Source organism: Borostomias antarcticus, assembly GCF_949987555.1.
Source record: "Borostomias antarcticus genome assembly, chromosome: 20".
Taxonomy (NCBI): Eukaryota; Metazoa; Chordata; class Actinopteri; order Stomiiformes; family Stomiidae; genus Borostomias; species Borostomias antarcticus.
This window is the reverse complement of record NC_140253.1, coordinates 8,903,536-8,916,978: the sequence shown is the minus strand read 5'-3', so window position 1 is coordinate 8,916,978 and position 13,443 is coordinate 8,903,536. Positions and strand designations below refer to the sequence as shown.

Here is a 13,443-nt window from a genome sequence, read left to right as displayed (position 1 = left end):
CCATCTCAATTAAAGGCTGAAAAAAATATCACCTTGGGTGTTATCTATTCATAGGTAACAACAATAAAACATACACGTACATCAGTAACACTTGAAAAATGAATGTTTTTATTATAAATACAACCATATCAAAACACAGGGAATGATTGGTCCTTACACAACAGATCTAGACAAGTTAAGACTTAACCTTTTTTTTTTTTTTTATTGAGGTGGACATGTTCCAGTCTAGAAATGCCTGAAAATATTAAGCATAATACAAGAACATCTGCTTCCAACAAAGTCCCAAATAAATGTGAACAGTCACGTTCTTAAAGGTTGAATTCCATACGTGCAAATGGTGGCATCGACACAACTAACTCTACATGATGGCTTGCCAGTCTTATCATGGATGTTAAGGCTTCACAACTGTCAGATGATTCCGTGAGGTAGCTTTAACATTTTCATGCTTTCAAAAGGGACAATTTTCCAATTTCTCCCAATTTAGTAGCCAAATGCACCTAATGTCCTCTAACTGAAATTAAACCACCGTCAGTGAGCGGCAGCCAATCCGCTCCCTTCGGGGATCCCCATACTCAGATCTGGCCAGACCAGGGCACCAACCCCAGTTCCCGGTGGGCAGCTGCACTGAAACAGTACAATAGACCGCTACACCACTGTGGACCCCCACGACTTACCATTTTCCTTTTTGAAATTACTTTCCTAATATATTGTATGTATTGTTGAACCTGTGATGATTTTACCTACAGAAAAAAGTGCATGAGATACTATGATTAAGGGGTAATTTTGTTATTATAAACACATTTGAAATCCAACTGTAATTGGCTTTGAATTTTTACAAACACTCCTTGAAATGAATAACTATTGAGACTAACATCTTTAACATTGAGCAGGATTTGCTCTTCAAAGGCACCTTCAGAAGAGCATAGGTTCCCTTGAAACTGGCAATAAATGAGCGATGACTTCAACCAACTGGTTTTTGAATTATTCCTGTTAATAGCATGGTGGTTGACAACTGCTGACCAAAAAAAAGTTCACAACTTGGTCCTTTTTATTTGCATCAGACTAAGTGTAGCTAGCAAACAGCAGTGAGTCTTTGATTAGGCAATGTAAATGATGTCTGACTACCTCTGGGATCACGACAATGACCTGCTACAGCCCTTTTCTCTGCACTAAAGCATAGTGTTCAAGACCTGCAAGTCGACAATCAGAAACAATAAAATCTAACTTAAATAAGGTCACAGTGCCGGCAATCACAGCGCAGCCCAAGTCGACAAATCCAAATCTGTCCTGGAATGCTTCCCACGATAAATTCTTTCCACAATGGAGCACAGTTCCACAACAAACAACGCCATGTTCTCTCGGACCGCATTTCCAGACGTCCGAACGCGATAGGTATCCGTTTCATCTGACCACTTTGACACACTGGCGACAGCATTCGAAGTTAAAAGAGTGAGTAATCAAAAGGGGGGGGGGGGGGGGGGAGACGCAGTTTCGCGTACTACTCCACAGGGTGCTTGAAACCAGGGTTAAGATTCAGGGATGGGGGGGTCTACGAAAGATGGTGATTGTGAGGTGGGGGGGGTCTAGGAGGTCTGGCACTGTACGCCCCCGGCTGAGGGGTATTCATCTTCCTCCATGTAGTGGTAGTGGCTACGTCTCTCTCTGGCGGGGTCGCAGTCCTCAAGGTCGGCGTAGATGTAGAGGTCGTCGTCCATGCTCTCGGGCTGCTCGGCCTCGCGGGTGGCCGGGAGATAGTGCTCCAGCTCCTTCAGCTTGTGCGGGGGGAGGAAGTTGGCGGTGGGGAACAGCACCTAAACCCAAACAAATCTTTTGTTAGACTGAAAACTGTGAACCTTGCACCATGCGTCAATCAACATTAGCCATTAGCCAACATTAGGAAATTTGGAATTTGATCTACACCGGTCTTTTCTGTGTGTGTGCGTGTATGACACACTTGTCTTACCGTAAAGTGAATTATAAGTTGGCCCTTCTCGAACGGCCTGCGGTGCATGGGCATGCCCTCATTCATTACACACTTCTTGTCTCCGGGCTTGATCAATTCTCCTGTTAGAGGGGCCAAATAATAAAGTTTTGTACAAATTAACATCTTAGAATGGAAAAGGCCATGCGAGCCAATTCGATCACCCGTGATTCTAACATTCTATGCTCAGATGAGAAGAGAAGTGCAGGGGTTGTACCTGGGTGGGAGGTGATGAGGAGAGTCCGGTTGTCCATGGTCTGGACAGGCTTCTGGAATCCACACAGGGCCTCCACCAGCTGCAGCTCCAAGGTCGTGGTTAGGTTCTCTCCTTGTCTGAGGAACAGCGAGGCAGATAAGACAGAAATATGACGATCCAAAATACTATGACATGATGCAAAGGGCGAAATAAAGCCAATTGTGCTTCTTTCCAAAGTGTATGTAAATTATAGTGACTTCAGGGACAGGGATTTACTCTCACATCATTTATTATTCCCCAAACTCAAATAAATGGAGGGGGAAAAGCCAACTTTACTTTCCTCAGGCGGCACAGTGATGAGCGACAGTGCCCTGAGATCTTGGATGTTTCATATCTTACCTGGTGAAGACTGGATGTACTCTCTGGTCCAGCACAATGATGATGTCACCAGGCTCCAGTCCAGGCTCCTGATCCCCTTCCCCGTGGAACACCACCTTCTGGCCGTCTTTCATCCCTACACCAAGAAGAGGAGCCATTCAGTTTGAGCTCCGCCTCAACCACTCTACACAAACTCTGTATTCTGCCACATAAACGTATACAGTGAACAACGTCGGCACAGAAGTCCCCGCGGTCGCGACAGCTCCAACACTGGCGCGTGCGAGAAGTCACGGCGAGATGTCCCTACTCGCCCCGCCGGACCGTTAACTCCGGGCCCCGGACCTTGCGGCCTCGTCGATATCCGCGACTCACCCTTGTCGATGTGAACCTCCAGGATCTTCTTCTGCCGCAGGATCTTGCGCCCCGCGCAGGCTTTGCAGCGGTCCTTGTGGCTGATGCGCTGCCCCTGGCCCTGGCAGCCCTGGCACACGGTCCTCACCTGCTGCACCATGCCCGGGCCCAGCTTGTGGAGGCTCACCTGCACGCCCGACCCGCGGCAGCTCATGCAGATCTCCACGGCTCCCTTCCTGCCCCCGCGCCCTGCCAGGGGGGACATTCCAATGCCGGGTGCTCGGTTAAAACATTTCCTTACTCCAACTCCGCCGCTCAAGACCATTATAAATGGCCCCGCTTGATATTCAGAAGGGTTTTATGTCGACACGTGAGTTAGGCAACAGCTTGCTAACCTTCGCATCGGTCGCAGATGGTGTTCTTCTGAAGGGCGAGCTTCCTTGTGACTCCATTGTAGAGGTCTTCCAGAGAGACTGTGAGCTGGTGAACCACATTCTTTCCTGGGGATGGGAGAGCACAGTGGCGCGTGCTTTAGAGGGGATTCACAATGGGGACAGGGGAAAAAAAGGCAACAGCGTCTGCATTGGCCAGGTCTAGTAAATAATACAGAATGGCCCTGGACTGACGCTTCTATATCATATTACCCTACATCACAAAAACTGTCCCGTTAGTAAGCCACTGGCATGGCAGCACACATCTGCATGGTTCAATGCTTGTACCTCTCCTCTCTCTGTGCATTCTACCCCCTCCACCGAAGAACATGTCGAAGATGTCCATTGGAGACGTGAAGCCGCCTCCGCCTCCTCCGTTGCCTCCTTCCTTTATAGCCTTCTCTCCGCCCCGGTCGTACACCTCTCTCTTCTGGGCGTCCGACAGCACCTCGTAAGCCTGGGAGATCTGTTTAAACTGGAGGGAACAAAACACGGTCAGTTCTTTGACGGTCTTGGAACTAGAAGTGTTGGCCCAGCTGAGTGTAAACAATCACAAACGCTTCCACTGTGTTGTTTGGCATCTCAGTGGATGGCACTCGGGGTCATGTACTTGCTGTGATGTTCCAGGGCATGTCTATCTAGGACATACCAACCCTTTCAGGAATTACAACCACCAACTAATTATAAACACAATCAGTTCAGCAGTGGCATTACAGCTTACAGGGGCGGCTGTGGCTCTGGTGGTAGAGCGGGTCGTCCAATGCTCGTAGGGTCGGCTCGGCGAATCGAGTCCCGGCTCCTCCTGCCCACTTGTCGAAGTGTCCTTGGGCAAGACACTGAACCCCAAATTGCTGAGCAGGCTAGCACCTTGCATGGCAGCTGCCGTCACTGGTGTGTGAATGGGTGTGTGAATGGGTGAATGAGAGGCCATTATAAAGCGCTTTGGATAAAAGCGCTATACAAGTGCAGTCCATTTACCATTTACAACACGCTCAGCTAGTCAAAGATAGTCATCAAGACCTACCTTCTCTCCTTCAGTGGGATTCTTGTCTGGATGGTACTTCAAGGCCAGTTTACGATAAGCCTTTTTCAGCTCTTCTGGGGTGGCGTTGGGCTTCACGCCCAACATGTCGTAAAAGCCAGTCTCTTTCACCATGGTTGCCTAGAAGACAGTCTAAAAATAAAAACAACCGTTTTTTTTTACAAAGCAAAACAAATAAAAAATAAACCTCAGCTAACTTGGCTAGCTGGCAAGTTCGCTGTTGGTCAGGTACAGTCTCAGCTGCCCCACCTGTGGCTCTAAGTCTGGGGAGTCATGTGTCCAACCGTGACAAAGTCATCCATAGGTGGGGAGGGAGGGAGTCTCTGTAGAGTTTTGGTCAAAGGATGCCCCTTTCTACTCAGGCAATGTTTGGATATGCGCTCAGAAAGCTTGCGTTTCAGATGCAGCGAGGATGCGTTTCGCTTAATGTCCGATGGTTAAATACATCGGCAAGGTTATTCATTAAGAAAGTTTCACGTTTCCACTCGTTCATTAACAATGGAACGTGCATCACGTGTTTTGTTTCATCTGGCTTGTTATTTCTTCATGCTTCTCATTCAATGACCTAACTATCATCTAATGACCTAATGTTAGCCAGTTAAATTACAGATTACGACACTGTCTAGGTGACTTGACGAATGACGACGTAGTCTGCCTGGGTGGCATGCCTGGCTAACGTTAGCACTGACAGTACGACTTCAATCACGTTCTGTGGTTAAAGATGAAGTTGTGGTCAGTCACTGGCTAAGGAACACACCTAGCTAGTTAAAGGCTTTTTCCTCACATCGCATAAAACACTGAAGCTATAACTTACCGAACGTTATAGCTAGTCTGTCGCTATCATAAGCTAACTAGCTAGCTAGCGTTATGTAGCTACGTCTGCTAGCTGATACCGATAGCGAAACAACCTGGGCTACGCTACTAGATAGCCAGTCAGAGAGTTCTCTTGTAATTTGTAACGTTATTAACAAGTCAGTTAACGAAACAACCACACCATTTAAGAAACTAAAACAAGACAACGTTACCTTCGACGACAATTACGGCAGAGACAAAAAGCACAACTGTACTGGTGAACTGAACTCTTGGATGAGAATGAACTTCCAGAATCTTCCAGCCTGACCCCACCTCCTACCGCTTGGTTTCCTGCCCCCATGACGTACGAGCATACGAGCAAGAAGATGATTCATCCTTGACTGAGAGAAACGTTCTTCATTTAACATAGTAAAGTGAGGTTTAGGGCCATGTCATTACAAGTTTGATAAATATTCGCCAAATTATATCAAGTGATACAATGCGGCTAACCAGCTCCATGGGCTAACCAGATAATTAGTAGCTCACTGCGTTTGTTCCTTCTCGGGCGCCGTACCAGTAAATGCACCTATCTGGACATTTGTGGAAAGCAAGAGTGCGATTACTTTTCGAATTTCATTGGTATGACTGTAATCTCAAACAACACTGCAACAAAATTAGATTAGTCTAGTTTCAGTGCCTCAGAAACATCTATCATCATTAGCGACTAGTAGCTAGTGCTACCAACCTAAGCAAGTTTTCAGGTTAGCTAGCTGGCTAGCTAGCTAGCTAGACCACCATTGTTGAACCACACATGGCTTAGCTGGGTAAATAGGAGTTAAAATGTAGGTGTTTTTTTTTAGAACGTGACTCAAAACAAAGTATACGACATGTCAATAAATATCACACAATTTGCGTTGAACAGTGGAAACATGCCTACTTGTTGGCTCGTAAGTAAGGATGGAGGAGGTCACATGCCACTTCAACTACCTCACCTTCAAACAGTAGTTTTGGGTCGGGGTCCAGAGACAACAATAAAGGACAAAAAATGTTCTAGGGAGCAAGGTAGGCTGCCGCCTTACACCACTTTTATATCACCACGTCATTTGATCTCAGCTCGAGTAGCCTACATTGAACTGAATCTGATTTTCACCCCCTACCAGTTGAGCTGAAAGCAGATTGCAACAAAGGATACATCATTGTGAAACAGGTAAGAATCATCCTGCAGTTGCACAGTCGCCCAACATAAATTAGCCTACTTACTGGTAGCTTAAACATGAATGTCACTGACCACACCATGTCTTTCCCAATTGATAGCTGGGGGTAAATCCCACCAGTGTGGACAGTGTGGTGATTGGTCAAGGTAACCAGGTGAAACTGAAGCGCGGGCAGCAACTCCACATGGTCAACCAGATGTACCCGTACGTTGTGCGCTTCAAGGAAGATCCTGCTCAATCCCAGCCCGGCACGGATGACGGCGTGGGCGCCAAGAGGCACTGTGAACCAGAGGAGGGAAAGCCTCACAGTGAGGCGCCAAGTTGTAAAGTTGTCGTCAGAGAAGCAGAAAAGGACCCTTCTCTGCATCACCGTGGTTCCAACCCAGCCAAGATACCTCCATCCAAAAAAGACCCCCACACTACTGAAAAAGTGGTGAGTGGTAGTGCCTCTCTCTCTCTCTCTCTCTCTCTCTCTCTCTCTCGGTGGTCCTCGGTCGAACCCTCCATCGGTGTAGTGCTTTGTGTGTCTTTACTTCAGTAATTTTTTTAGTTTAAGGTAAGGTAAATAGCCTTATCTCATATCCACAATAAACCATATCCATAATAAACCAACCGTTATCACTGTATTGTATAGATCAGTCAATGTTGCATAATGTTGGACATTGTACAGAACTGGAAGCAGTCTAATTTCTAGCGGGTCAATGAAAATGGTTTCCTCTAACCAAAGTTTAATGTCTTGCAGGAATCATCAGGGCATTGGAGCCAAGGACTAAAAGCCTCAATGCAGGACCCTAAAATGCAGGTATGTGCTGTAGCAAGATGGTTTCACTAATGAAAACAAATATACATATACACTTACAGACGCTTTACCGTAAGTTGGACTAAATATCCACACCCTCCAAACCACAGGTCTACAAGGACGAAAAGGTAGTGGTCATCAAAGACAAGTTCCCCAAGGCACGCTACCACTGGCTGGTCCTTCCCTGGGAGTCCATCACCAGTCTGAAAGCTTTGGGTCAGGACCACTGTGACCTGCTGAGGCACATGCAACAGATCGGAAACAGGATGGTCGATCAGTGTCCCGATGCCAGCCTGCTGCGCTTCCGCTCGGGCTATCATGCCATCCCCAGTATGAGGTAAGAGTAAGGCTGGTACTATATGCATGAAATAAATTGATATAGGGGTCTTTTAGATGTTAACATTAAACCGAATTATCAGTGGCCATAGTGTTTAGTTACCCACCATACTTCTATTTGAAGGTGTATCCTCCCTTGTGCTTCATAGGCCTAGTCTGAAATTGAGGTCAGCCTATGTAACTAACATTGGTATGAAAGCAGTGATAGTTTATTAACACTTTGAACACTTCCATTCATCCACAGCCAAGTCCACCTCCATGTGATCAGCCAGGACTTTGACTCTCCATGTTTAAAGAACAAGAAACACTGGAATTCATTCACAACGGACTACTTTATTGAGTCTCAAGGTGAGAAAACATTTGTAAATGTGTGAATCTTTATATCGTCTTGGTATCAGTCCCATCTATAACAGAATATTGATTAATTTGTTCACAGAGGTCATTGCGATGCTGGAACAGAATGGAAAGGTGACAGTCAAAGAAGGGATGGATGAGCTATTGAAACTACCTCTCCGTTGTCACGTATGTCAAAAAGAGCTGTCAACCATATCACAACTGAAGGAGCACCTAAAATCTCATCTGCCCAAATAAGGATATAAATTTAAAGGCCAACCAAATACTCTGCTTCATCACTCACGAGGAAACTGGTGACAAACTTACTTTTTTGACACTGATCAACAGGTAAATACTGTATTTAGTTGTGTTGCAAATAAACTAAATTGTTAATGAAGGTTCAATTTTGTATTAACACTATTACAAATACTGTCATCCCTTTCTCCAAGATTTTTGAATTCTGATCCTTTATTTCCCTTTTGTAAACTTTCAATGTGCAATTTCAGTTTTTGTAGCAAGTAAGTAGTAGTGCATTGGAATTAGACTAAATACACTGTCATAACACTGACATGGATTATATTGTTATAGAAACCATATCAATAATTTTATTTCTCTGTGGAGTTTAAAAAAGGTTTAGGAACTAATGTTACAAATGATCAGTTAATTCCTCTGTCAGATGTAGAAAGTCAAAAACTACGGCTGACAATGATGGAGGCGATATCTTCGTGGACCCCATTACTCATTACATTACTTACTAAGGGAGCAATTCAAAAAGTAATCCAAGAGGTCAGCTACCAAATTCTCATTCATTGAACCGTCAGCGTTGGACAAGGCCTATCAAAAGCTTCCAATTAAGTGCATTAAATCGGTGGTACTAGATTTAGGAACCTGGTCACTCAAAGCTGGATTTCCAGGTGATCCCACACCCTGTTATAAAGTGCCAAGCTCAGTGGGTTTGGAACCCAGATGCTCATCTCATAAAATGGGGTTTGTTGGCAAGGGAGCCAGGGAACGCCTGAAGATTAATCCACTCCACAATGGTGTGGCAGATTGGGATGCATGGGAGAGGCTCCTGACACACGTCTTTGACCATGAACTCTTAAGTTCCATTTGAAGAGCATGTTGTCCTTCTATCTGACTCACCTTTGAGCCCTGCCACTATTTTATTTTTGCTGAATTCATGTTTGAGACCTTGGGTACCCCTGTGATGTACATTGCCAAACCATCTGTGCTGTCCATGTACTCATACGGAAGAACCTCTGGCCTGGTGTTAGATAGCGGCCATGGATATTGTTCCTGTTGATAATGGCTCACTTTATCTGCTGTTTGGGATCTTGTTAGTCTTAGTTAGAATATAACAGAAAAAGAGGGAAACTTTCAGAATATGACATTGTTCTTATTGACAATAAAAAGTGAAATTCCTATCATTTAAGCATACATCCATTTATTACAGACAAAATGCTCTGTAAAATGTGTTCTTAGTGAATAAAATTACTTGTTAGACTACTATGTTCATAATATACTTTTATAATTTTTTGATTGTGGGCCGGCTGTAGCTCAGTTGGTAGAGTGGGTCGTTCAATGATCGAAGCGTCAGTGGTTCGAATCCTAGCTCCGACTGTCCACGTGTCGAAGTGTCCTTGAGCAAGACACCTAACCCCAAATTGCTCCCAATGAGCAGGTTAGCACCTTGCATGGCAGCTACCGTGAATGAGAGGTCATTGTAAAGTCCTTTGAGTGCCGCTAAGGTGGAAAAACGCTATATAAGTGCAGTCCATTTACTATTTATACTGTAAAAAAAGAAGAAGATTGGAACACCTTGGGGTGGCATTTGCAAAGAATATCAATGTTTCATACACAAGTTATCTTAACAAAATAAGAAATGCATTGACCTTGATTTTGACTGCCAATCAAGTAGTGTGATTTCATTGTACGTATACATTGATGCACACATTACAAACACCTGGTGATAAAAAAGAAAAATTCTACAAATGGCACAATGCATTCACATGCCAAAAACTGGATACTGGAAGCCTATCCCTCTGTGGTTGTTAAATCATACCAAATAAGCCACATTGACAGGCTACATTCTGTAGCCTACACAAAAGACAAATATTTGTTAATCAGTTAATTAATTAATCAATTAATTGAATGAATAATTCATTAATTCAAAATACTTTAGTTTTACATGTGCATGGCTTTACCAGTGTTACAATTTATTTTCAAAGAAATTTAATTTTCAGAGCAAGAATGGCTAAGAGCATCAGGTCCAGGCCTAAGCTAGATGTGGACTGATGTGTGTCTGTGTGTACGTGTGTGTGTGTTAACTAAATACTACAACATCCACAGCTGACATGGGGGTATCTATCGAACTCAGGGTGGTCTGCGGGTGACAGTGGGGCAGGGTAGGAGGGAGAGAGAGGCACTAGGTAGGAGGGAGAGAGAGAGGCACTAGGGGAGGCAGAAAACAGTTAGTAGCACGCTGAGCCATTGAAGCAACACAGATGTCAGAACAGAACAAGCCTGTTTCAGGGTAACCAGCTTCTGTACACTACTTGATATACATACAGTGCATAGCAGGATATACACCAATGTATACAGAGGATTCACAGGTAGGTTTGAGGCTGCCTTTCTGTGTCTCAAGGTCCTGGCTAGTGATTGTAGGCTAGGTCGAAAAGGTACGCATTGAGATCTCGCTTGAAGGTCTAAGTGCTAGGAGGAAGGGTCAGGGTAGTAGGCTACTTTACAAACATAGTATACAGTCTTGGTGTTATTGCTCCACCTTGTGGTTTGTTTGAGTATGCAATGCGTTTATACTTTTGTAAAAAAAACACAAAAAACACACATTGTAAATGCATTTGCAATCGTCACACCTCCAACTGAACTGTACACTGAAAGAACACTGGTCCTTGGCCTCATCTGCTTGACTCTCTCCTGAGGTCGCCCTTGTTACCCTGCCTTCAACGAAAGCTGCAGAGCCTCAGAGTGCAGGAGAACCGGACACAGCACCTACTCTGCAGGTCGGCCTTCTGTTGCATTTGGTTTGCTTGTTTTGCTGTTTGGTGTTGTGTACATGTACATGTATCTGTGATGTGTATATGTTACGGTCAATGTGAGAAAACGGGGAATGTGAGCTTTTCCCGGTTATTGCGCACGTTCCCCGACCTCGCGGGGAATGTAGGAGAAACATGTGCGTTTCTCACATCTCTCGGGTAATGTGCACATTCCCCGACCTTGCGGGAAATGTGAGAAATTGGTTAGTATTTCTCACATCTCCCGTACGGTCGGAGATTGTGCACATTAACCGGGAAATGCTTACAATTCCCGACCTTGCGGTAAATCTAGGAAAGCGCAACCGTATGCAAAACCTCTGCGCAGCCGGGTGGTGGGAGAGGGCTTATGTGACGCCTCAGATGGCGTGCACCATAAGAGGCACCCACGGTAGTTGGGCTAACGTTACTGGCGCACACCTGTGAGAGATTTTTCGTCTTTTCGTCTGTCTTTCGGCTAGCTAACGTGTAGGGTTCCTTTGGAGGTTCCCACCTTCCTGTTGTTGCAATGTTCCTTTTGCGTTTGTTAACTTGGATCACCAGTGTAGGCCTATCCTCCTAATACTACTTGCACTGTGTGCAGCATAGGCTATATTACTGTTCAAGGTCCCCACAGACTGTTATAGGGGAGGACCGGGACGAATGAAACACTTTTTGGTTTGATCAGATTTACACAGAAATTAATAAAGATGGAGATTAAATTTTTTGATGACAAACAACTTGTAGGCTACATGTCCTTTACTAACCTATTAGTTGTAAGTTTCGTTCTGTGGTGTAACAGTTCAATTCAAGACGGCCGAGAACAGAAGATGTGCATTGGTTCTCTTGTCCCTGCCGTGCGGGGCGAGTGAAACAGATGAGTGGGACGAGTGAAACAGTGAGATTGTTTTGCTTATTGTGTTTCGTAGCCTAGCGGCTTGTAGACTAATTATCTTAACTTTCAACACATGTATAATTAGACCCAATTTAATGTTTCCATTAATGCAATTGATGCTATGTATTCGAAAACCATGGGCAAAATGTCAAGCGCCTCTCGTTCTAAGCGCACGAGCCCTCTCCCACCACCTGGCTGCGCAGAGGTTTTGCATACCTAGACTTTGCTAGATTTACCGCAAGGTCGGGAATTGTAAGCATTTTCCGGTTAATGTGCACAATCCCCGACCTTGCGGGAGATGTGAGAAATACTAACCAATTTCTCACATCTCCCGCAAGGTCGGGGAATGTGCACATTACCCGGGAGATGTGAGAAACGCACATGTTTCTCCTACATTCCCCGCGAGGTCGGGGAATGTGCGCAATAACCGGGAAAAGCTCACATTCCCCGTTCTCTCACATTGACCGTAACATATATATATATATATATATATATATATACACACACACATACACACACACACCCCACAATGGTCACTGAAATAACTTGAAACTGACAAAAGTAATAATAAATAAAAATTACATGTCACATCAGCTCTATGTTCACAGTGTGGGTATTTGGAACATATGTATGTGTACACTGAACTGTAAACAAAAATAATGAAAAAAAAATACAAAATGTAATTTAGCTTGTAATGATGATCCAATGCTTATCTCACGAATTTCATTATCTCATGAACGCAAATAATGTTTTTTTTCCCATTTATATTCCTCTTAACTATAACATGCAATACACTTGTTATATGTTGTCCTTTCTGAAGAAATAAAAAACGTGAATTGTGTTTTTACCTTGTTTATGTTGATATTGCCTTGGCTGACCCCCGGAAATCATTGAGGTGCTTGTGTGTAGTAGTGGTTTGACAGTAGCTACATGGGCACTGGCAGTTTGGTAATCTAAAACTCTGGATGCAGCCATTTAAAAATAACCCCACACACCCAGTAGCTTCCTCCCAAGAGCTAACTCTGGGTTTAAGACACGAAGACGACAGACTGACACAACTAGGAACTTTAAGAAGGTTTGGTGAAACAATCTGAACTTTGACAAGTAAGTCTCGTTTGATTCAACATTTTATGATTTCAAGTTTTAGGTTTCAAGTTTCATGTCAAGACTTGATAAACCATATTACATGTGTGGTGTTTTCTATTGACCCCCATCCCCCCCCCCCCACACACACACACCAATGTTCCATAAAGCAGTCATTAGAAGCTATTGTGTTTTTTTGTATAATGACCTTACTCAGGTGCTGCTTGGATTTTAAGTTAGATAAAAGAGTGTTCTGCCCATAGCCTTGGTCATATCAGGCTCATTTTGTTTACTTGGAAAGAACGAGTCCGTCTGCAATTTTCCATTCACTTGACAGGCATGGTTTCACTTCAGATCTTGACATTTCATAGTATGAAATGGACACACTTCAATAAATCTTATAAAAACGGGATTATATCTTTATAGGCTCTGATTAGTCTGGCTACTCTTTCAATTGTGTGTGGTCTGTGTGGCATACGTAGCTTCAAGCCCCTGTTTAGACAAATCATCAAACCTACCAACAGATTGACAAGAACAAACACCACAGAGCAGAATACTGTCCAAGGCAGTGTGAATCGGGACG

General features: G+C 44.2%; 2 protein-coding genes across 3 annotated transcripts; one reads left to right on the top strand and one right to left on the bottom strand.

The window, feature by feature from the left end:
• Positions 1-115: 115 nt before the first annotated feature.
• dnaja1 (DnaJ heat shock protein family (Hsp40) member A1) lies at positions 116-5,477 on the bottom strand. Of its 2 annotated transcripts, XM_084454553.1 has the most exons (9): positions 5,405-5,477; positions 4,362-4,511; positions 3,626-3,812; positions 3,302-3,406; positions 2,928-3,155; positions 2,577-2,691; positions 2,199-2,314; positions 1,964-2,064; positions 117-1,811 (listed from the first exon to the last, which is right to left on the bottom strand). In XM_084454553.1, the coding sequence occupies exons 2-9, from the start codon at positions 4,491-4,493 to the stop codon at positions 1,584-1,586; spliced, it is 1,212 nt and encodes a 403-aa protein (XP_084310679.1). In that variant the 5' UTR covers positions 4,494-4,511; positions 5,405-5,477; the 3' UTR covers positions 117-1,583. The 2 variants fall into 2 exon arrangements, with proteins under 2 accessions (XP_084310678.1, XP_084310679.1); XM_084454552.1 differs by lacking the exons at positions 4,362-4,511; positions 5,405-5,477 and adding an exon at positions 4,059-4,309 and having other exon boundaries at positions 116-1,811.
• Positions 5,478-5,738: 261 nt separating this feature from the next.
• On the top strand, positions 5,739-9,182 carry aptx (aprataxin). The gene is made up of 8 exons (XM_084454751.1): positions 5,739-5,810; positions 6,094-6,233; positions 6,332-6,378; positions 6,486-6,818; positions 7,128-7,187; positions 7,295-7,521; positions 7,765-7,868; positions 7,957-9,182. Exons 1-8 carry the CDS (start codon positions 5,752-5,754, stop codon positions 8,109-8,111), a joined length of 1,125 nt encoding a protein of 374 aa, XP_084310877.1. The 5' UTR covers positions 5,739-5,751; the 3' UTR covers positions 8,112-9,182.
• Positions 9,183-13,443: the final 4,261 nt, after the last annotated feature.